General features: G+C 42.9%; 1 protein-coding gene across 7 annotated transcripts in view; it reads right to left on the bottom strand.

The window, feature by feature from the left end:
• DMD (dystrophin) overlaps positions 1–25,640 on the bottom strand; it is a 6,826,337-nt gene that overhangs the window by 3,104,849 nt on the left and 3,695,848 nt on the right. For all 7 annotated transcript variants that reach the window (XM_078657819.1, XM_078657824.1, XM_078657821.1 and 4 more), the window contains exon 46: positions 8,809–8,956. In XM_078657819.1, coding sequence (XP_078513945.1) covers positions 8,809–8,956 — 148 coding nt within the window. The remainder of the gene's footprint in view (positions 1–8,808; positions 8,957–25,640) is intronic.

Below are 25,640 nucleotides of genomic sequence, written 5' to 3'. Positions count from 1 at the left end.
TTGGGGCCTGGCAAGTGGGTGCACTTGCCAGGTCGACATGGCAGTTTAAAACTGCGCGTGCAGACACTGCAGTGGCAGGTCTAGATACTTTTGAAGGGCTACTCATGCGGGTGGCACAATCAGTGCTGCAAGTCCACTAGTAGCATTATATTTAGAGACCCTGTAAATATGTAAATAATGGATAAACAATCACAATAACAATTTATATGAGGAGCACTTGCACTTTAAAACTGATCAGCAGTGGCAAAGTTCCCAAAGTATCTAAGCCAGCAAAAACAACATCCAGCATACCATCAAAAATACAGGAGGTAGAGGCAAAAAAGTCAGGGGAAACCACGCAAAGGATGCCATGTCTATCAGCTTCTTACACAAACGCCCATATCTATCAAGGCTTTGCATCTACCTTGCATCACGCAAGGGTGATACAAAACCTTAATGTGATTTATCAAGCCACGCAAGGGTACCTTGCATGACCCAGCATTTCTTGATATGTCTAGAGTAACACAAGGCATTACAAATCATTGCCTTGCATTATTCTGCAGCAGGGAGGGACCAGTATTTTATGGTCTCACCCCTCATCAGCCAGGCTAGCTTGAATTGGGTGACATAGTGAGCATGGGTCCCAGTTCTGGGAATACACTTCCCACTTAGGGCAACAAATGCAAAAATAACACAAGATGGACGGAATGCTGAACAAAACAAACCTTCACCCCCAGTCAAGAGAGAAACCGGTCCCAGGATGCTTGTTTCCGGTCCAGGGATAGCAGATTGAGCTGGACTGTTCCCATGAGCAGCAGGGTCAAGACTGATTTACATATGGTTGGGTCCAAACTGGGGTGGCATGGTGATTAAAACAACAATGGATTTAACCCTGATCTCTTGACTGGGGTGAGTGTTTGATTTGTTCAACATTCAGTCCATCATTTGTTTGTGCAGCCAATTTTCAAGGATGCGTGTTTCCGGTCGAGGAAGGACCTGGCCTAGCAGTTCAGGCTGGACTGTTCCCATGAGGAGCATGGTCAAGGCTGATATGCATATGGGTGGGTCCAAACTTGGGGTAGCTTGGTGACTAAAAGAACAATCGATTTAACCCAGATCTCTTGACTGTGGATAAATGTTTGATTTGTTTAGCATTCCATCCATCATTTGCTTGTTCAGCACTCTTTATGAAGCAGGCATGAATCTTTAAATGGAGTCTCGGATATTGGAAAGGATGAGACACTAAATGTGTGAGACATGTTTAGGTATTTTTGGTGTTGCTGCAACATGAAACAAACAACCAGAAGGGGTATTGTGTGACATCTTTTCAGTGGCTTGATGTGACAAAGATATGAGGGAGACTGAGATTCAGGGTGGACACAAAATACCTAGTGGTAAACCAGAAGTGTTTCAGTATGTGGGGATAACGAGGGAAAGTTCTTTCAAAATGATGAAAGAACTCTACATTTTCATTAAATTTTCTGCTGTTTAAGTGCTGACAGCACAACTCTTCTCGGTCAAATAAGCCTCTGAACCTGAATGATCATGGAATCATAGAGTAGCATTTAATTCCCCTGGATCACGGTTCCTCTGTGGAACTGGTCTACATGACAGACAGAAAAACGTTTAGAAATATATCATGCATTAAATATATCAAATATATAACGTTTTGTATCATCAAATATATCATACACAACCGCATGTTTCACTACAATGGTTACTAGCCATCGGCGGTGACTCCTGACAATGCGCTTTTAGATTTTAGATGTAGACTTGGGGGGTCATTATGATGGCGATCCGCACCATATCTCCCCACCCGATCACCAATTACCCTGCCATATTACCATGGCAGGTGGTACCGCGGAGGACAGAAAGACCGTCTGTCGCTTTTCCACCGGCAGGCAATCGTCACGATTGCCTGCCGAGTGGAAAAGGCCCACAATATAGTGCCGGTGCCTTGCAGGCACCGCCATCAATATTATGATGTGTGCCGTGGGCATGCCTTTCCATGGCCTAGACTCCGCCATGGAAAGGCATGCAGAGATTGACTTTGGGGGCCCATTGGGGAACCCAGGGTTGGCTGCACTGGGGGTACCTATGATACCCCCCTTCATTGCCACACACAAGGTGGCAGGCACCGCGTGGTGCCTGACAGGTTGTGCTTTGCAATGCACAACATGCACCTTTAACATTGCGGTGGGTGCTGTTTACAGCCCCGTCCGCCGCAATGTTAAAGGCAAGAATGCGCACGCCAGTGTGGCGGGTGCATCCTAATTTGCCTCGTGGGACCGCCGCACCTCTGGCGGTCGGCCCCATTTTCCGTTACGATGGCGGGCGGAAAAGGTCTGCCCGTCATTGTAATGGTGCCCTTGCCATTTTTATGGTACAAAAGGGGGTGGTGATGGACGGAGCATCAGAACCAATCAAACACTCACACCCAGTCAAAAGATCTGGGTTTTATCCATCACCGTTCTTTAGCCCACTCTGCCACCCCAGTTCAGGCATGGCTATATGCAAATCAGTGTGCCCTGTGCCTCATGGGAACAGTCCAGCCCGAACTGCCAAGCCATGCCTTCCCTGGACCGGAAACAAGCTTCCGAGGACCGGTTTCTGGCATTCCAGCCGTCTTCAGCCCGGCTTGCTTGAATCCAGTGACAAAGTGAGCAAGGGACTCACGTCTGAGCATACCCTGCCACACTTATGGCGGCCAAAGCGGTACAAAAGGGGGTGGTGATGGACGGAGCATCAGAACCAATCAAACACTCACACCCAGTCAAAAGATCTGGGTTTGATCCATCACCGTTCTTTAGCCCACTCTGCCACCCCAGTTCAGGCATGGCTATATGCAAATCAGTCTGACTCTGTGCCTCATGGGAACAGTCCAGCCCGAACTGCCAAGCCATGCCTTCCCTGGACCGGAAACAAGCTTCCGAGGACCGGTTTCTGGCATTCCAGCCGTCTTCAGCCTGGCTTGCTTGAATCCAGTGGCAAAGTGAGCAAGGGACTCACGTCTGAGCATACCCTGCCACACTTATGGCGGCCAAAGCGGTACAAAAGGGGGTGGTGATGGTCGGAGCATCAGAACCAATCAAACACTCACACCCAGTCAAAAGATCTGGGTTTGATCCATCACCGTTCTTTAGCCCACTCTGCCACCCCAGTTCAGATATGGCTATATGCAAATCAGTCTGACCCTGTGCCTCATGGGAACAGTACAGCCCGAACCGCCAAGCCATGCCTTCCCTGGACCGGAAACAAGCTTCCGAGGACCGGTTTCTGGCATTACAGCCGTCTTCAGCCTGGCTTGCTTGAATCCAGTGGCAAAGTGAGCAAGGGACTCACGTCTGAGCATACCCTGCCACACTTATGGCGGCCAAAGCGGTACAACCGATGGATTTAGGCCAAGATCTCTGTACTGGGGTGAATGTATGACATTGTTCTGCATTCTGTCCATCACCTGTTGTTTTTGCATTTGTCACCCCACGTGGGACGGGTATGCCCAGACGTGAGTCCCGTGCTCTACATGCCACTGGAATCAAGCTATCCAGGCTGATGAGGGCTGAAAGCCCGAAACCGGTCCTTGGAAGCTTGTTTCCAGTCCAGGGAGGAGCTGGCTTGGCAGTTCAGGCTGGACTGTCCCATGGGGCACAGGGCAAAGACTGATTTGCTTGATTCCGGTCTGGGAAAGACATGGCTTGGTAGTTCGGACTGGACTGTTCCCATGAGGCGCAGGGTCAGAGCTGATCTGCATATAGCCAGTGTCTAACCCAGGGTGGTGTGGAGTGCAAAAAAACGATGGATTTAGGCCCAAATCCTTGTACTGCGATGAATGTATGACATTGTTCTACATTCTGTCCATCAACTGTGTTTTTTGCAATTTTCACCCCGAGTGGGCTGGGTATGCTCAGACGTGAGTCCCAGGCTCTCCACACCACTGGAGTCAAGCTATCCAGGCTGATGAAGGCTGATAGCCAGAAACCGGTCCTTGGATGCTTGATTCCGGTCTGGGAAAGACATGGCTTGGTAGTTCGGACTGGACTGTTCCCATGAGGCGCAGGGTCAGAGCTGATTTGCATATAGCCAGTGTCTAACCCAGGGTGGTGTGGAGTGCAAAAAAACGATGGATTTAGGCCCAGATCCTTGTACTGGGGTGAATGTATGACATTGTTCTACAATCTGTCCATCAACTCTGGTTTTTTGCAATTTTCACCCCGAGTGGGCTGGGTATGCTCAGACGTGAGTCCCAGGCTCTCCACACCACTGGAGTCAAGCTATCCAGGCTGATGAAGGCTGATAGCCAGAAACCGGTCCTTGGATGCTTGATTCCGGTCTGGGAAAGACATGGCTTGGTAGTTCGGACTGGACTGTTCCCATGAGGCGCAGGGTCAGAGCTTATTTGCATATAGCCAGTGTCTAACCCAGGGTGGTGTGGAGTGCACAAAAACGATGGATTTAGGCCCAGATCCGTGTACTGGGGTGAATGTATGACATTGTTCTACATTCTGTCCATCAACTGTGTTTTTTGCAATTTTCACCCCGAGTGGGCTGGGTATGCTCAGACGTGAGTCCCAGGCTCTCCACACCACTGGAGTCAAGCTATCCAGGCTGATGAAGGCTGATAGCCAGAAACCGGTCCTTGGATGCTTGATTCCGGTCTGGGAAAGACATGGCTTGGTAGTTCGGACTGGACTGTTCCCATGAGGCGCAGGGTCAGAGCTGATTTGCATATAGCCAGTGTCTAACCCGGGGTGGTGTGGAGTGCAAAAAAACTATGGATTTAGGCCCAGATCCTTGTACTGGGGTGAATGTATGACATTGTTCTACATTCTGTCCATCAACTGTGTTTTTTGCAATTTTCACCCCGAGTGGGCTGGGTATGCTCAGACGTGAGTCCCAGGCTCTCCACACCACTGGAGTCAAGCTATCCAGGCTGATGAAGGCTGATAGCCAGAAACCGGTCCTTGGATGCTTGATTCCGGTCTGGGAAAGACATGGCTTGGTAGTTCGGACTGGACTGTTCCCATGAGGCGCAGGGTCAGAGCTGATTTGCATATAGCCAGTGTCTAACCCAGGGTGGTGTGGAGTGCAGAAAAAGATGGATTTAGGCCCAGATCCTTGTACTGGGGTGAATGTATGACATTGTTCTACATTCTGTCCATCAACTGTGTTTTTTGCAATTTTCACCCCGAGTGGGTTGGGTATGCTCAGACGTGAGTCCCAGGCTCTCCACACCACTGGAGTCAAGCTATCCAGGCTGATGAAGGCGATAGCCAGAAACCGGTCCTTGGATGCTTGATTCCGGTCTGGGAAAGACATGGCTTGGTAGTTCGGACTGGACTGTTCCCATGAGGCGCAGGGTCAGAGCTGATTTGCATATAGCCAGTGTCTAACCCAGGGTGGTGTGGAGTGCAAACAAACGATGGATTTAGTCCCAGATCCTTGTACTGGGGTGAATGTATGACATTGTTCTACATTCTGTCCATCAACTGTGTTTTTTGCACTTGCCATTCTTATGGCATGGTTTCACTTCAAAAAGAAATATTTTGGCAAGTATTTACACCTTATCCAGAACTCGTAATAAATAATATTGGTAGGCATGGTTTGACTACACAGGTGGTGTTGCTCAGAGGATGGCCTATTTTGGAAAATTCACTGTTGTCCATCTGTCCTTATTTGAGGTCTTAATATAATTAATCTCATAATAGGTACAGCCACAGGAAAGAAGAGGTCCATAAGTTCAAGGTGTCCAGCATAAATGAGTAGTGTGCATCGTCTACTGCTTTTGAGTTTAAGGGCTGTTTTTTACTTTTTCTCTTTTGAAAGTTTGGACACATTGGGCAAGTAACCTAAGTTAAGGAGAACTGCATGCTACAGAATCTGGCATCTTTTAACATGGATAGCAGATGTACTTTATTGTCCATCCACAGGGGCTGAGTAAGATAAACAGTAAGGTTGATTGTCTATGCTTAGTGAATTAACACCTGTAGTGTTTTATCCTGGTAATGTCTGCTGCTCCAAATTTTTTATTTCAAATACTCAGTAAATCAAGTGCAAAATACACGGCATACAATTCTATCATCACATACCTGGGAACACATGATTTCATTATACCTATATTAGGCTAAAACACTTACAGCAGTACCTCAATGCCTTTCTGGCATTGTTTTATAGGGAAATTAATGGTCAGGGTTTTCAAAGTTACACATATGCTGACTTGCTTTTTGTCATTTGAAAATGAAAAAGCAATCTGCAATTTATATATATGTATATTAAGATATGGTTGGAGCAGGAAAACCTTTGAAAAAGGTCATGGGATATGCTAAATAACCAACAGCAGTTGGAATGGAGATTTAATTTCAAAGATTCTTCATCCATGGGTGAAACAAATTTATTATGATGAAATAATTAATGTGGGTCGCACAAAAGATTAATGAAATGCAAATTTGATTTTAAAATAATCCATAGCATGAAATGAACTGCATGCTCAAAAAAAGGCACATAATGATGACTGAAAAATGTAGTGCCTTAGTGAATCTCCATCTTTTTCTTAGTATTGTTCATCTGCTAATTCCTAAAGGTGGTCATTAAATCCACTACACTGGTAACACACATTGTGCTATGACTTAGATGCAGGAAAGAATATGAAAATACGTTTTAGGGCCCCACATAGAGACTGGAAAACTTCCAAACTCTCTATATATAGTGTAAAATTCACAAAAGATATAGAGAATTGATTGTATGGCACTACATCAATGTCCATAATATCGGCCTACAAAAACATTGCATCCACTATTACAACTATGATTATATTGTTCAGATAGGTATATATTCATTCTTATGAACACACATGATATTACACTCTACTTACCTTGCAATGTAGTTGGTAGGCTTATGTAAAAGATGCAATATTTTTTTATGTTAAATATGCATGTTGTATAGTGGGGGGGTATTTGAGAATCAAAGACTAATTCACAGTTCCCTGATGTAACAATACAATTGCAACTAGTGAAGTGTCATGGTGTAGCAAGCGCTTGATAACCTGCTTTAGGTCCTCACCCCAGGAAGTACTAGTAACACACATCAGAGGTCCAGAGGAGGTTTAGAGACCTTCATGGACCAGCTTCCCTAGACTACAAGTAACAAAACACGACAAGGCCCATGGGTCTACATAGAAAGATAGAAAAATAGTGTGCTGAAATGTCTCTATTACAGGATGATTTCCCTCACCCACTATTGGTTTCATCAAAAGGATCCTTCTCCCATTGCGAACCTGGTCGCAATGCGGGCTACAACCCCCTCTCTGAGAGGGAGGAGCTCAGGGATGTGTTCAGTGTTTCTGAAAGAGGTCTCCTAAAACCAATAGATAAGTAGGATGTGTTGAGGAAGAAAAAGAAAGATAGGTGTATTTGAGATAAAACTATCTCTAGGGTAAGCTTTATTGGGGCATCCATAGGTTACTGCTAAAAACAGGAGCTATGATAGGAGGGGATTCAACCTATCATAGCTAAGTGGTGGTCAACATATTTCTGCCTACTACCCTCCATAGGGGTGTAGCGGCTTTCATCCGGACCAATGTGAGAAAAATACAAATTAAAATGAAGCTAGGTTGAAATGCGTGCATCACAACAGTTCTTCAACTAAAAAGGCAAAATAGTAAGCCAGTGGTTGATGTGACTCATCACTCTGACAGGTATCCACTGGTAGTGATGTAAACCTTTAAAAAAATAAGATGACAAAAGACATACATCAATTAAGTTATTACAGCACTCGGGGAAAAAAATGTATAAGAGAAAATTCTAAAGAAACAGTTTTATCCAATAGTTGTAGTGGATAGCACAGCAAGGATATTAGATTGTTTAACCAAAATCTCATTACACTACGAATGTAGAGAGTGTATGTGTTTATTGCTTATCTGCAATGTCAGGTAATCAATACCACCTCAACCTCTGAGCAAACTCGAGGGTGCTATCATAGCTCCTGTTCTTAGCTCTAACCTACGGACACCCCAATAAAACATTTTGGACTTACCCTAGAGTTAGTTTTATCTCACATATACCTATCTTTCTTTTTCTTCCTCGCCACACCCTGCTTAGTTATTGGTGTTAGGAGATCTCTTTCTGAAACACTGAAAACATCCCTGAGCGCCTTCCTCTCAGAGAGGGGGTTGTAGCCTGCTTAGAGACCTAGTTTGCAATTCGAGGAGGTTTCCCAATGATGAAGCATGTCAACTATGGGTGGGTGAGGAAAGTAAAAGGGACACTCCAGCACTCTATTTTTCTATCTTTCTACGTAGACCCAGGGGCCTTATTTTGTTTTATTGGTTAAGGAAGTACATCATATTTGATCACTTCCTTACTTACATCACATATATTGAACAGATAATGTGCTCAATAATGTACAAACTAAACACATTATATTGTCATACATGAGACTAATTGTCAAGGATTTGAACTTTTATTTCTCACAAACGTTTCACTTCTTCCCAAAGAATCTATATATTAATGTAATGTTTTTGAATTATATCAATAAATCCGAGCCTTAAATTAGGCAAATGGAAGTGCAAGAGGAATGATTCTTTGTAGAAGTAATAGTCTGTTAATAGCTATGTACAGAATGAAAACTGGGTAACACATGTCTATTTAAAAGACCACACTAGTGCTAATAGTGTGTACTTTTAGGAAAATGTTTTCCATAAAAAGTAATCACAGAGAAGTTATCTTTCAAATTAATCCTGAATCTAGCATGTTGAAATCTGGAAAACTGTGGAAGAGCTTTCTCATACACGATTGTGGAAGCAACAGTTCAAGAGAGTGAAATGTTTTCACCTACCGTGACTTTTTCCAGCGAGTCTTTCAGCTGCTGGTCATTTCCCGCTTCCAGGGGAATGCCAGCAATGCTTTCTGCTTCTTCTGACCAATAGATGAACTCATTGAGATCCTCCTGTAACTCATTCAGGTTGTCCTTTTCTTCATCTAGCCTGTAGAAATTGCAATTTATTGATGAACAATCATTCTGACACCAAGTACATATGCAATTGCAGTAAGGAGATGGTATTAAACACATTTTTAACTTACATAGCTAAAAGTTAAGCATCAAATAGGAAAATCCTTTGAGAAAAGTTAAACGTTATTTGTATGATCAAATGTAACAATCCTTGACCATCTGTCTTAGTTTAAAGTCCTAGTACGTATTGTCAGAAATGAAAACAGTTACCAGCAAACAATTAAAAATCTGATTAATGTATGTTATAATATGGGGGTGCAATGAATAAAGCACATGGAATTCAGCAGATCCAGAAGTCCCCAACAGTTCACAGTTTGTCTCCAATGAGGGATTGAAACTTATTCTTCAAGAAATCTACCATCATATCAGTACACATATTACATTTCCTAATTTCCTCAATTGTACATCTGAAAATACCCATTAATTATGCTTTGCAAAATTAGACTCGTACAATAAAAACAAGCAGGCAAAATGTCAGGAAATATTTGACTGATTGAAACAAAATCTAGCAAAAGCAACAACGCACACTTGGTGGCCTATGTTAGTAATGTAGTGAGTCGCTGCAGCACGCTTCTATGCCACTCTCTTGTTTCCTGTTGATAAAACGGAAATGTAATAAAGTTGTAATCCCAGAAGAAGAGCTGTCTTGAAAGAACTAAACACTGCAGGAATGTGTCACTTGTCAATTTTACGCTGTAAAGGTGTTATCAGTCAGTCGACCTGTCCCTGAAATGTTTACTTTTCTCTTCATTTAGCCTGCTTTAGGTCTGGTTGCCTTAGGCAAAATATGTTATCGTGTTGATGCCTGCTATATTATACGAAACTGGTAAAATTTCAAATCCTGAGCCTCTGTAATGTTCTTAGCATGTACAGTAGGGTGGGTTGCCCTGTATTCAGGTGTATAAGTTCTATATGTTGACAAAAAACGACATTGTTTAATTGTGCCAGTATGAAAGATCCGATCCATCCTCACAAACTTACAGAGGAGCAGGAGGGCCTTTTCAATGGGCAGCCCGGCCTTCCGCGAGGTGTGGCAGGTGATCCTGAAGCCCAAGGGGCGGCGGCAGAGCCGTAACCTGACAGGCGTGTACCAGCTGCGCCTGGGCCCGTGCACCCTCAGCCTGGTGAAGCTGCACGCCGAGGCGGCGGAGCTGGTGCACCAGCTCATGAACATCCGTCGCTGCGGCCACTCGGAGGGCTTCTTCTTCGTGGAGTTGGGGCGCTCTGCGGCTACGGGCCCCGGAGAGCTCTGGATGCAGGTGGACGATGCAGTGGTGGCGGACCTTCTTCTTGTGGATCGTGGACAGTGAACTTCTCCCAGGTTTGGGGACGCAGGAGCCACGACTGGCTGATGGTCTTCGGCGTTGCTCCAGTGGACCCGATCCCACACGCCTCCTCTCCCTTCCCTTTCTTTAACTATGTACCCCCCCCCCCGACTTTTCCTGGCTCTTTGGGTCATACTCACTGGGTTACTCTCATGGACTTCTTTACTTTTTTATTTTTTCCGGGCTGCCATTTTGCTGCTTTTCTCGGCCGCTTTTTTCTCTTGACCCTGGCCAGCCATCTTGTCCGTTCTCTCGGCCTTTACCCTTCTCCCTCGTTTCCCCCTTGATGATCCTCAAATGTTTCTGATTTACCTTTTCTCCACACCCCTGTATCCCTCCCACCCAAATCTACTATTTGTATATATATGTATATAAAGATAATTCTAATCACTAGTATATGCTGTAGACCATTGTACTCTCTACCATTCCTATGTGATGCTTAGAGTTTATCCGTTTGTATCGCTTCCTTGAGTGACTCTCTTCCTTGTGTGACTTTACAACTTGTACATTTGCAATTTTTTCTGCGTGTATCTTTTATGTAACGCACGTAATCCTAAATCCTTATGTATTGAAACTGGTTCTTATGTAAAGCGCTATGACACCTTCGGGTAAACTTCGTGCTATATAAAATCGCATTAAATATATGCCATTTCTCTTTGCAACATTTTAACTGTAATTACTGATATTTCAAATCAATAAACAGTTTAATCTATGCCACGTTACCGTTGCACACAACCACCAACTCAGCATCGTTGTTAATAGTAATGTGGTGTATGTATGCAGTTATACTGTGCCTCAAACCACAGACAAATAACCAATTTCCATAGAAGTTAAAGGATAACGAAAGTGTTGACAAATAGGAGGACATTAGGTAGGCACAGACTATTAGAGTACAGACTGAAAAATCAAGAAAAAGTCATAGTAATGATACAGATTCAAGTAACAATTTTAGTTTCAGAAAATGAATGCATCCTCAAGTAAGTCATAATTACAGTCTTCAGGCTGCTGGGAGCTTTTATCTTTATAAAGGCAGAGAATACTTTTCTATGTGACTTGAATTTATATATAATGAAAAAAGACGCAGACATCTGCCCAAATTCTTTAACTTGCTAGCAAAACAAATTCGGTATTCTGTATTTACAATAATGTATCATCCATCACCCCCATACATTATTTAGACATTCTAGTCTCTATTCTTGTTCTGGCACTAAAATTCCATGAAATAACTCATAGGATGAAACAGTCCATTTCATGAAATTCGTGCCGAACATTGGTTCACCCTAGGTATTCCTTCTATTTTCTATTTTGTAAACATCCCAGACAGGAGTATTTCTTGTGTTATACATTGTTTTATTATAAATCGCAACCTTTTTTTGTCATAATCATATGCCATAGTCTAGTCTATGTGGCCTTTTATTAATATATGCTGTTTACTAAAGTGAGATATTTGACGGAAAAAATATATTTATTTTAAGTTAATTAATAGTGTTACATTTAAAAGATTGCTGGGTAGCGTAGAAATCACATTACAGATTATACCAGGCCTGAGGTTTTGTGTGCCTAGCATCAAAATGTCCATTGATTAAATTCTGTTTCGTGCTAGTGATTTAAGCGGTTGCTTGATCTCAATTTATGTTTGCTATTAATATGGAAGTCAATGCTGATTTTGAATTGTTGAGTTGTTTTCCTCGAGAGGTGTTCTCATTTCAACAAACCAATATTACTACTTTATGTTTTGCTTAAGTGATCATATTTTTCTATGAATAAATATACTTTCTGCAGTCAGTTTGCATTATGAAATCAGAAAAAAAGCCACGATATATTAAAAAGTGCCATTTAAAAAATGGAATTTACAAAGCTTGAATTCATCAGTAAATATTTTTTTAACATGAACTGGTGAAATACTGAGAAGTGTCTTTTTGGGAATAGAAAGTATACAAAGTGCCACCTATCATTTTACATGTGTAGATGTTGAATATAGGGAAGTCAACCTGGCATCTACGATAAACGTTTTCAGTTGAGAATGTTGACTGTTACACAAAAGCAGACTTATGCTCTGACAACAGATTGAGGGCAAAAATTAGGATCCCTTTGGGAACAGGAGTTTGCACAAGGATCAGAATTAAGAGTAGTTTAACTATTATCACACATTGACAGTTTACCCTTGACAAATGGTAACAGGGCAAACCTTTCAAACTATGGCACGGAGAAACACCCAGGAAAGAAGGAAAACATGTAGAATTAGGCATGTTTCAATTTAATTACTCGTTTTGAAGTTGAAAGCCTGGGTCCTGATTAACTAACACTTTGCACTGGCTATGGAAGTGATGCAAACCCAGTGCAAAATGTTGTGCTGGGATTTTCATTCCAAGACAAATCCCAATGTGCCTTTGGAATTAGCTTAAAGTAGGAAAGTGGCACTATGTACTATTTAGCATCAGAGGCGTTCATCTGGCATTTCCATGCAACGACCCTTAGGTTTTCACACAAATATCAGTCCAATAACATTGGTAAACAGTGATTTACACCAAAATGTATGCCTCCTCAAGGCATAACAGTGGAACAAGTGGGAAAAGTATAAAAGCATAGTTTTTGTGCTGGAAGGGTACCTTCCAGCACAAACCCTTTTCTTTACAAAAGACACACACTCTTGCACTATAGTGCATGGGTGTGTGTGTTGGTACGAGGCTGCCAAAGTGGGCCAAAAGTTGGTAAATCTTCCCTCTGGGAACATGAGGTATTTATCACACTCAATATATACCTCACCCCATGGCAAAGGTCTTTGAGGCCTGTAGCAAAATACCGGACCCTATTCCTGACAACTTGCAATCAAGGTCCTGGTCTTTCTATGGCCTCCTTGTGTTTACCAGGCATGGCTGGAAAAGCACTATTCTCAAACTGAGCTAGCAGAATTGTTAGTACCGGTAGGTGCCCTTATGCACCTCCCAAGACTAATCATTACCCGCAGCCAAATAAGTCAACTAAGAGAAATTGTAATTTCTTAAACTTTTATCATATACTACCTGTTTTGTTTATTTATAGGAAAATATGCATTTATCAAAATAATTGGGCTGCTGGGAACTCCGTTAAAAATACCAGGGTGACAGAAGGCTATAACCCCAAGTGGAGGTCTGATGAAATTAGCATTCCAATGCTCAAATTTAGTTTTTTACTTTACTTGTTCTTCACCTGAGATGATCCTCTGGGTCTGCAGATATATGTCAAAGTGCGAGGCAGACTATGGTCATGGTAATGGAAAGTAGGCTTCCCTGTTACATGTTCCATGACTCCAAATGTCACTTGAATGCAGAGAGAGCCAGTGGAGGAAAGCGAGGAAATACTCTGCAACCATTACCTCTCCCACATCCCTGCCAAAAAAGCATTATTGAAGTGCCATGTCAGAGCAAAGGGCGAATGTGAACTTAATTATAGGGCTGAAACCACTCTACGATTGATATCACTATGGTTTAAACTACATGCAGGCTTGTATCATGATCATGTTCTTTAAATTCTCTATCCCAACCAGAGCCTTGGGCAAACAAGGTTTTGTGGTTTGAGTAAATAAAATTACAGTTTTTCAGATTGGACCTGAATTGCATATGGTCTATACCAGACCTCTGGCTTCCCAACATCTCGGGATATTTAATTAAGCATACTGAATCAACCAGAGACTAATAACGCTTGTGAATGATTCTCTCTTCACCCATAGGAATCTTGTATTTAACAACAAAAACACTTGAGGCCATGAAGTAACTGATGATGAAAAGTTCCACTTATAATTAATAAGACTATAATTGATGATCAGGTGATGAGTTAATCTCTTACACTCTGTCACCTCAAAATGAACAAGCTTGAACATAAAGCCAAGTATGCACAATGTAAATGTGACATTCAGTATGTTGAATCAATTATGCATTTTTCTTCTTTCCCTTTTGCATGCTGAGATACATTGGCCAAAGGCAATTTTAACCAGTTCAGGAATAAAAACAGTTAGAGAAACCACTGTACTGCTCTGATAAACAGCAAATGTGAGAATGTAATATTTTCCCAATTGCTGTAAACAGCATGGGGCATTAGGAGCAAAAATATTTGATAAGATAGTTTTAAATGTGTTTATAGAAAGAATGTATATTTTATGTATGCAACTCAAGAACCTGTGTTTTAAAAAGCTACACGTTTGATATTGCATTGCATAAAACCAACACAGCAATGATTGCAAGCTTAGTTACTCACTTTTTACATTTTTGCTTATTCAACTGTATTACTGTCACTTACATAAAGAAGCCTTGTCCCAGCGAACTAATAAGATATGTGTGCTAATTTTATGACAAATATCAATGTCCGAATTTGGCAGCAGATCTGTTTAAGCCCAAATCTCTGTGATATGCCTTATTATCAAAGACATGAGGACCATAAAGAATCACAGTCACAGAATATCCTTGCTCCTAACTGACATCAATTAAACAAGCATTTGCAATGCAATAGGTCTCGCATTTGTGAGAGTTTGAGCTACTGGCATTGTAAATGACAATGTCTTTATTTATGTGTTGGCAAATAAGAGACCTATTGCATTGCAAATGCTTGTTTGTAAAAGCGCCCCATGCTGTGCTTTCCCTTTACTGGCAGCCACCCCTTTTCTTTAGATGACCCGCATCTAAAGAAAGATGCCCGGCCGCCATTAAAGTGAAAGCGCCGTATGGGGAGCTTTTTACAAAAAAAGCATTTGTTAAGGAGCATAGCGTGTGCAGAAGTACTGTGCTGGCACAGCATCCATGATCAGGTTCGGGTTCCACACTGTCCGGAAAACAGGGTGGGTTAGGGAGAGACTGTCGTGCCTGCAACAGCAGCTAGAATAAGGTTATGAAAGAAAATAGTGCCCACAGACTGTAGATAAAACAGACTGTGTAACAACACAAGTAAAAAGTCCAGTCCTTGTAGGGGGTTACAAATGCAGACAAGGCGGTACTAAGGAGGGACTACTAAGCCTATTCATAAATCAAAAGCAACCATTTAGAGAGGACAGTAACAGGAGCCAATTGAAAAAATTTGCAGAAAATCTGAGGAGCTTCAAGTCCGTACCTGAATACAGCATGCCTCGCAGAGCAGCGAATGGGCTGCCCAGGCTCAAACTAACAATGACAAAATAACGAAGTACTACTAACTCAAATTGTGCAACATTACACCAAAAAGTTCGCCTTTTCCTTCTGCATAATTTACTCAACCCTTTTGGATGATTTGGCCCTCCCCTGCTGCATAATTGTAGTGGCCCTGACAATGTATCAGGTATAAATCAAAGAAACAGTGCTGAACTAAATGCCTGCAAACAACCTAACCACTGGCAATCCCCAGGGGAGCATCCAACCCATTGCTCTTTTGCCAACAATGCCACCTGAGATCACACCCAGCCATATGCAAATCAGTCTTGACCCTGCTCAATAGGATCAAAGCCAAGGCCAGGATTCGAACGTGGGTCTCCGTGTTCAAAGATGGAACAGCCGGTTGCGGCAACAAACTAAAGCCTTGTGCCAAAGGAGGAGCAATGTCGGCTGGCTGCTGCTCAAAGTGTGAGTCGTAAATCATGCTGCAGTGCATATAATTCTCCAGGTCTGATACAATGTGCACACTAGCATGACAGACAGTCTTCCTTAGGAGGCACACACGCTATGAGGTGGAAGTTGCAGACTATTCTGGAAATTAAAAAACGCAAATTAAGCATTTTCCGGCACTGCTGCCTGTTGGTGCAAACCCTCCACCGACGACGCTAAGAGTGGCTCTACCTTCAGAAGTGAACTAAAATACATCTGTTCAAAGCCTTCAACCTAAACTATTAACTCCACCTGTCCTCTGTATTCCATAAAACAGTCAGTATCTGTCTTGGAATTTGATTAATGTGCTGTATTTCTTATAGCGACAATATAGTGCTGGAATATCTCCAGCTATCATTCACCCTTAATACAAGGATTAATAGTTTCTTCATAGGTTAGAGATGATTTCTCTTTCTCGGTCACAGTCAGGCCCGTTAGATTCAGGCGACCCTGCATCTATGACATAATTATGGATTTACCACATTTGCCACATAATCCTGCAACAACAGATTTCAACAAACAATGCAGCTTAGGGACATAGACCAAAAGGTTAAATGAAAAAGTACCACACAGTGCTGTGCAGCAGCAGACCCTTTGAAGAAGTTAACTGGCCCTGATTAATGTTTTTGGGCTAAAGAACTGGTACTAATAAGATTAAACATTTGCTCAGATGCTATTACTATGCTAAAATTACAAAACAACGAATGTGCTGAATTATGCCGCATAATTTGCCTTGTCTTGCCTCATAATTCATATAAACCTACTACATAATTTGACCCCCACTGCTGCCTATTTCCGGGGCCATCGTCACAGTAGATGGTTTGTACTGCACAGTTCACATGTGGAACAGAAATATGGCTTGTTAATCAGAGCATCTTGCAATTGAGAAAATAAGGCCTCAGTTGAAAGAAAGTAAGGCTTCCTCTGTAAATTTAGTCAAGTAGGAAGACAAAAGAAGAATATGCCTTAACATTCCGACTTTAACATGTGATATTACAAGCACAAACCTATAGCTGGAAAAATGACTAATGTTAATTACCCAGAGAGTGTGTATTGATTGAAATCAAACTTACTGTGTTCAAATTAAAGTATCAAAAGCACACTGATCATATTTTTCAGTATACATGTTATCAATGTCCATCCCACAAATGTTGCATTCTACAATTGAACTTCCACAAGGATTGGTGGGCTGGAGAGGTGGCGTTGTCACACCACCACATGGATCATGTGAACCCTATGTAGCCCAATTGTGATTTATTGCATGGTAATTAGATGTGATTGGCAATACTTTTTAGATCAAACAAAATACTGTAATTGCTGTAACAGAAAAGACTACCCTTGATGCCTGGTTCTAAGGCATCATATCCAATATTTGTTGCTGTTGTTGCATAGAATAGGGTTAATTGAGGGAGGGACTGTAGCCAAACATGAACTAAATATGATCAAACACGGGTGACAATCAAAATAAAATGTAGTCCTATGTAGGAAATAACTGGCCTCTGTAGAAATGTCTTTGTGATGTTGCCTTACAACAGGGTCTAATGGCTGCAGTTCTGAAACAGGCCCTTTGCAACAATACGGCATAACTCTTCATTACGCCATTCTACATGTATGCACACCTATTATCACTGCAAGACAAAAATGAGGGTGCTATTTTCACAGGATTGTGACCACTTACTCACCTTGGAGCTAGTTTTATTTCTAATTTTGGTGCTTTTTAAAGTATTATAGAAGTGTAAGATTAATCAAAGTGGGATACATTTAAAAAAACACTTTCAAAGTAAGTTTTTGGGGAGGGGCATGAATTGTGCCTTTTTCTGTAAATAGTGAGCAATGATCCAGCTTCATTAGCCACAAATGATATTGCTTAATGATTCCTTTACAGAAGGGCCGCCAAGCAGTATTTGGATATTTTGCCCCCCCATCCTAAAGGGACCATAGTATTTCCATGCCTGCACAAGGCCCTGATTGCTTACACCAGTATAAGAATGGCAATCAAATGTGGAATTTACTACACTCAATGAGGACCAGGTGTGGTAAACTCTACACGCCCACCAATTTTCTCCAAGATAACTGTGCCAAGTCAAACCTGATGAAATTAACCAGGAGGAAAATAGCAAGCTATTTTTAGGTTAATATTCAATGCATGTTAGAACCCATTTCAGTGTCTGAACTCGGAATAGAAGGCCTTTTTAGGCCACGGTAATTACCTCACCCTGCGATGTCTGTATTTTCTGGAACAGAAATGGATTAAGTATGACTTTCCAGGAAGCTGAGCGTATTTTACACGGGAAATACTTTGTAAAGGTGACAAACGGTGCAATTTAAACCACACGCCTCCAAGTAACATTGGTGAGAGGTACACAGGAATTTAATCCATCGGTAACATTATTTTAAAACAGATGCGCTATAAAAGAGGGCCAGATGTTAAATTTTACAGTAGAGATTATGTTATCATTGCTGTCCTGCGCCAGCTCGAGAAGTTATTTATTTGACAATGGTGTAAAAATTGCTACTGACAAAAGGGATGGAATAAAACACGCACAGGAGCAGACACATACACATTTACAGACACCCGCACACACTGTTAAACCAAACAGCAGCCTGAAAAGAGTTAATCAGCACTTGGAATTTTAACAAGCTGGAGCCCCGTGACTTTTTGCAAGGAAGGTTGAGGGCGAGTTGAGAGAATGGGGTGGAGAAGCAGGGGTGGAGGGGGAAGACACAAGGAAAGCAAAACCCGTGTTGCGCTTGTGAGAGGTTGCTGTGCTGATAAAGAGCTAATCATACCTGTAATTCTCCTCAGAGGCAGTCCAGGCCAGGGCAGCTGCAAGGAGCAGGGTAGGCACAGACAGCAGTGCCCCTGCTCTGAGGCAGGCTCCAGCACAACCATCCGTCTCCGTCCCTCTGCCTTGCTCTCCTGCTCTGCTGAAGCTTGCTGACTGATAGTGAGGGGAAGGAGAGCAGAGACAGTGGGACGGAGGAGCCGGGAAAAAGCAAAACCAGATTAAGGGGCCGATTAGGATGGCGGTTTTTCCGCATCCTCCGGGCCGGCGGAAGTGTCCGCCGGCCTGGAGGATGCGGAAAAACCGCGGCGGAGACTCCAAAGACCCACCGCCAAATTAGGATGGCTGGTGGGTCTGGAATTCCGTCCGCCACTTTTCCGCCGCGGTCGGCTTCCGACCGCGGCGGAAAAGCTATAACATGGCAGGCGGTGTCTATGAGACACCGTCCGCCATATTATGATGTTGGTGTAAATATGCTTTTCCACGGCGGCTTTTCCGCCATGGAAAAGCATACGGACATTCACTTTGGGGGCCCGTTGCGGGCCCCCTGGGTGAATGGGGGGTGGGGGGTGCACATGGGGGGTACCTATGGTACCCCCCTGCATTTGCGTACACAAAGCAGCAGGCACCGTGCGGTGCCTGCCGCTTTGTGCATGTAAATGCAACACATGCAGTTTTTAACATTGCGGCGGGTGCAGCTTGAAGCTGCACCCACCGCACTGTTAAAAATAGAGGATGTGACCGCCACCCTGGCGGTCACATCCTAATTGTCATGGAGGGACCGCCGCTGCCCATGCGGACGGTCCCTCCTACTCAGGGGTGGCGGACGGACGCAAGTCCGTCCGCCATCCTAATCGGCCCCAAAGTGTGTTTATAAAATTATTAAAAACAAGCAGGTTGGGAGCAGGAGTGAAATGCACCCAACAGAACAGGTGACCTCCAAACGCCTATGATCACGAGCAGCAAACAAATGCATTGTGTTAGCTGGAAGCGAAAAGTGTGTCTGCAAGTAGGAGAAACTCATTTAAGAAAATAGTGCTGCAGACTGTAAATGAAGCTTACTGAGTAGCAACACAAGTAAAAGGGCCAGTCCTCATGGGTGGTTACAAATGCAGACAAGGCGGTACCAAGGAGTGACTACTAAGCCTATTCATGAATCAAAAGCAACCATTTAGAAAGGACAGTAGCAGGAGCCAATTGAAAAGATGGGCGAGAAATGGACAGAGCTTCTATTCCAAACCTCAATACAGCATGTCTCAAAGAGACAGCGCAAGCGCTGCCTATGCGCGACCTATAAATATAGGGTTGATTCACAAAGGCATTTATGAGTTATGTGAAGTAGGACCCTTCCCATACTCTTAAATGTCACAGAGAAATTTCCTCAAAATCTAAAATAGGGGGGGCGTGGCTTGGCGCCGTGGAGGATGGCGGCGCTGGCGTGAGGCTCCGGCGAGGCACCGGGAGACCTTCTTCTTTTAGCACGCAGTTCCTGTGCTAAGTTCCTTGTACTATCGTCGGATTCCCTCCGGTATGCAGCGGCACTACTGAGAAGTCCTTTCCGACGTCGGAGGAGGTGATAACAGCCGCTTTCCTCACAGAGCCGCTCCGGTGTCACAGGCGCCATTCCGCGGGTCTCCTCACGGAGCTGTCCTTCGGCGGAGACGTGAGTGGCTCGCCTGCCCGCTGCGAGCGTGTATGCTGTGATGTCCTTGGTCTACCTTTCCAAACCTCACGAGGTAAACGCTTGCTGTTTACTTTAACTGGCGCTCCATACCGGCAGTCTACTACTTCTCCACACAGCGCGGCCGCCATTTTGCGCGCTTTGGAGTTTCTCTACCTGCCTCAGCAGTATGTCTCCCTCACTTTAATACTGCCTCAAGGCTTGTTTTATTGATGTTTGGATGCCTGGCACATCGATTTTTTTTGCCTCATTTGCAGTATTCATTCAAGCAGGGATGGTAGATTACTTACTCTCCCCACTGGATACTTTCTTTACTTGAGACATATTCAGCATTGCTGTTTCCTCATCTCAGACCTATTTCAACGATGCAGATATTCCTTACTTGCCTGCTTCTACTTTTGGAACTGACATGATGATACATTTTTAATATATGTTTTGCAAGTTGGACATTTTCTTCATTCCTGGTGTTCTTCATATATAATTAAATGTTTCATGATTTTCAGTAAAGGTTTTCATTTTTGCCCGTGATGCAACTCACTGAGTGTTCCCGTCCTCAAATGATGCACGTTCCCTGTTTGCAGTATTTTGTTCATTGCCTTATCTCATTAATACTTGTGTAGCCTATCTGTCATTGCTCCCTCTTTCCTTCCCTTAGGCTTCATTCCCCATACCTGAGGTGGTTATCTAATGCATTCACAGAGTTGTGACTAGTGTTTTTGCTAACTGCCACCGAGTGTTTGCCATTCTTCGTTAGAGCTCCTTCCCATGGGAAAACAACAACATATGTCTCGCTTTTCTTCTAAGGCGCCTACCAAAGTGGCTTTTGTTAAGAACTCTAAAGTTTTTACGGCTTTGTCCCAATTGGAAGATTCCCTTCCACCCTCGGACTCGGAGACACTCATGGAATCGCCCTCTCCTACCCCTTCAGGGAAAGTCACTGTCAAACGGCTAAAAAAGCATCCTCCGTCCCCACCTAAATCATCGTCACCTGTATCCATGGAACTCTTATTGGAGGAAATCCGCTCTTTTCGTCCTTTCCTTGAGGAAATTGGGACCTTACGCCCCTTCATGGAAGAAACTAACACCAAACTCCAAGTTTTGACAGACAATTGGTCTCAAATTGAAACGAGAGTCTCTACGGTGGAGCAATCTGTCGCATCTTTTCAAGAATCTCAAACTAAAGTCACACATTTGTCCTCACAGGTGGGAGCTCTTCAGAAGCAGGTGGAGGAGTTGGAAAATAGAGGCAGGCGTAATAACCTCCGCATTTATGGCCTGGCGGAAAATCTTGAAGGGTCCGACCCGCCTGCCTTCTTCAAGTCTTTTCTTCCCAAACTGCTACGCTTACCACAGGATACCTCTCTCAACATTCAACGAGCGCATCGTCTAGGTCGTCTACCTACATCCCTCTCCCTGTCACAAAGGCCAAGAGGGGTCATCATCTATTTCTTGGAGTACACAGACCTCCTGAAAGTTCTAGCAGCTGCCAAGGCTATTCCCAAATTGTCTTGGCTGGACTCTCCATTGTTTTTCGCCCAGGATTATGCTAAAGCAACTGCTGCTCGTAGGAAAGCTTTCCTCAGCATGAGAGAGGCACTCCGTGCCATGGGTGCCCGATATGGCCTGTATCATCCATGTCTGTTTAAGGTCACCTACAATAATAAAACCACCACCTATGAGGATCCTGTGAGATTGCAGAGCTTCATTAATGCACACCGTACCTCTACCATGGATACCTCCGGTCCTTCCTCCTCTTCTCCTGGTTGACTCTTTGCACCATATGCTTGTTTTCAGATTCCAGCTCTCTTATTGATATGCTGTTGTTCGCCTTATGTTTTTGGCTGATTTTCTGGTTATGCTGGCGAAGTTCTTGTTCTCCTCATATGTTTAGATACCGTGTTTTTTCACTTTTTGAAATTTTCTGGTCACTTGTCTATTTTCTTCCCTTTTCCTAATGTCATGTATTTTATTTAATTTCGTTTCCTTCTCCTCATTTTTTGCTACTGTTCTTTATATTATTGTCTCAGTTATACCTCGTCTTTCTTCCCGCAGGAACCCCTCACCGTACGATGTCATCTCCCTGGTTCCTTGCCCGGTTGCCCTCGATTGTGTTGCCTCTCCCACCTGGCTCCTTCCCCCCTCAACCTCGTCTCGTACCTCCCCTTAGTAGGTATGTTATTTTCATGTTTTTTGTACCTTCCTTGGTTTTTGTTCCTCTTCACTTCCCCTTCCTTTACCACTGACTTCATGCTTAGCTTTACAATGATGATTTCTTTCTCCTCAGGTTCTATTACGCCTTTTCTTCCTTTCTTTCCTCTTTCTTTCTTGCTCTTGTCTTCTTTCCTTTGTACTCCTTTTCTGATCTTTACTCATTACTCGTTACTCGTTGATCTCTCTCCTCTTTATAATCTTTTTCTTCATGTATCTTTTTCCCATCTTCCACAGTTTCCTTTCTTCTTTTTTCATCTCTTTTTCCTTGTTCTTTCCTTTATTTATGCCTTCTTTTCTTCTATTCCTCATTACTTCTCTGAATCATTGATTAAAAAATTTATGGCTTTTCTGTACATACTATGTCCCTAAATTTGGTTTCATGGAATGTTAAGGGTATTAACTCCCCAATTAAACGTCAACGCATTTTATCTCACTTAGCTAAACTGAATGTTGACATTGCGTTTCTTCAAGAAACTCACCTTTCAGACCTAGAATCTGGCAAACTCAAAAGAGGTTGGGTGGGTGATGTCTTTTTCTCACAGGGTGATGGGAAACGTAATGGTGTTGCCATTTTATGTCGTAGGTCACTTCCTCTAACGGTTATATCTCAAGAATCGGATACTAATGGCAGATGGATTCATGTCAGACTATCACTTAGAGGTGTTCCAATCTCTCTCCTTAATGTCTATGGCCCCACGGCCGGTGAACCCCTTTTTTGGGCTGATCTTTCTCCCCGCATCACCCAATTCATAGATGATAACTTCATCCTTGCGGGAGATTGTAATCACCCTTTTGATCCATTTTTGGACAGGAAGTCCGATGCCAATTATATTCCTACGAAATCGCACAAATTGTTCACCCAAGCTATTTCGCAACATAAGCTTGTGGACTCCTGGCGTTTATGTAACCCGACCTTGCAAGAATTCACTTTTTACTCCCCCCATCATAGGTCCCAATCACGGCTTGATTACATTTTTGTCTCCCACGCACTTACTCAAACTCTCCATGCAGCAGAAATTGGCCCGATTTTACTTTCTGACCATGCCCCTGTACTGGTCAGTCTCGAAGTTTTACCCAAAATTGATGGTCCTAAACGATGGCGTTTCAACAATGCCCTTCTTTTAGATCCCAACTTTTCTGCTTCTTTTTCCGCATTTTTTGATGAGTTTTTCCTCTTTAATGATATCCCACCTATTTCGAAACATACCCTCTGGGATACTTTTAAAGCAGCTGCTCGTGATTTTATTATTACTTTTGTTGCTAAAAAACGTAAATCTGCACGCCAATTCACCAAAACCCTTCTTTCTGACATTAAAAGATTGGAACACGCCTACTTCACTTCTCATTCCTCAGATAGTCTGACATCTCTGATTGCTGCCAAACTTAAATTTAATGAACAGTCAACTGAAGATGCCTCTCTGTACTTGCTTAAATCTAGTGCCAAGTTTTATGGTGGTAGGAACAAGGCCGGGAAGATTCTTGCAAATTACTTAAAGATCAAACAAACTAAAGTCAATATTGAATCAATTTATGATGATACTGCCCAGTTACAACATAAAGATGCTGACATTCTTGCTACCTTCTCACATTTTTATGAATCCTTATACACTTCAGATACACCCACTTCTCCTCAGTCTCTTACACACTTTTTCTCTACCATTCAGACCCCCCCTTCCTTCCCTCTTGACTTGTCCTCCTTGGAATCCGATGCCTCGCAGCCAGAATTACTTGCTGCTCTTCATCGTTTAAAGCTGAACAAAGCCCCCGGCCCTGACGGGTTCACTGTTGAGTTTTATCTTCACTTCTCGAAGCTTCTTATTCCAAAACTCCATTCCCTTATATCTTCTTTTACTGAGTTAGGCACTTCTTCTGGTACTTTTTCGGACGCCCATATTTGTCTAATTCCCAAACCTGGAAAAGATGTCCAATATTGCAAAAATTACAGACCTATTTCACTAGTTAATATAGAATACAAAATCTTCGCTAAAATGTTGGCAATGAGATTAGATCATCTGCTCCCTGACCTGCTTGGAGATGAACAATCAGGCTTTGTTAAAGGCCGTTATATTACAGATAACACGAGGCTCCTATTTAACATCTTAACAAAATCTTCTCATCTCCAATCTCCCCTCGCAGCCATAGCCTTAGATGCTGAAAAGGCATTCGACAGAGTCGAATGGTCATACCTTTTTCACACCCTTAATTGGTTTGGTTTTGGTCCTAAATTTATCTCCCTAATCTCCTTGTTATACTCCCATCCCCGGGCTGCAGTTTTCGCTAATGGCCAACTTTCTCCTTATTTTGATCTCGGTAGAGGTGTACGTCAAGGCTGTCCCCTCTCACCCTTCCTATTCAACCTGGCCCTCGAACCTTTTTTATCCAAACTCCGTCAAAACCCTAATATTACTGGTTTTAGTACTACAGAGCTCTCTGTCAAACTAGCTGCTTACGCGGACGACATTTTATTATTTATCTCCAATCCTATTGTTTCCATCCCTGCCTTTTTAACGGAAGTTCAACATTATTCCTCAGTCTCTGGTTATAAACTTAATAACGATAAATGCGAAATTTTACCTTTAACAAAGTTTACTTTCAAGAATGATTTCATTGCCTCCAACTTCACCTGGAGTCCTTCCAATATTAAATACCTAGGTTTACATATTACCTCCTCACTTCGTGACACTGTTTCCCTCTGTTTAACCAAGTGCGTCCAGAAAATATCTGATCTCACAGCTAGGTGGCATCCCCTTTACTTGTCCTGGTGGGGGCGTCTTGATACAATCAAGATGATGATCTCCCCTATTATTCTTTACACCTTATCCAATATTCCTGTCCCCATTCCAGCTAAATTCCTCAAAAAAATAAATTCAATTTTATCTTCTTTTCTTTGGCATAAAAGTAAACCTAGAATGTCTTTAGCTAGACTCAGCCGTCCTACATCCGAGGGTGGGGTCAACTTTCCAAATTTCTCCGCTTATCACAAGGCCTTTTTGTTACGTCAGTCTTCCCTCTGGTTACAAGACCCTGACTCTCCATGCCCTTTATGGACAAAAGTGGAGCGCCTTTTTCT

This window comes from Lissotriton helveticus, chromosome 8 (assembly GCF_964261635.1).
Source record: "Lissotriton helveticus chromosome 8, aLisHel1.1, whole genome shotgun sequence".
Taxonomy (NCBI): domain Eukaryota; kingdom Metazoa; phylum Chordata; class Amphibia; order Caudata; family Salamandridae; genus Lissotriton; species Lissotriton helveticus.
This window is presented reverse-complemented; position numbering and strand designations above follow the sequence as displayed.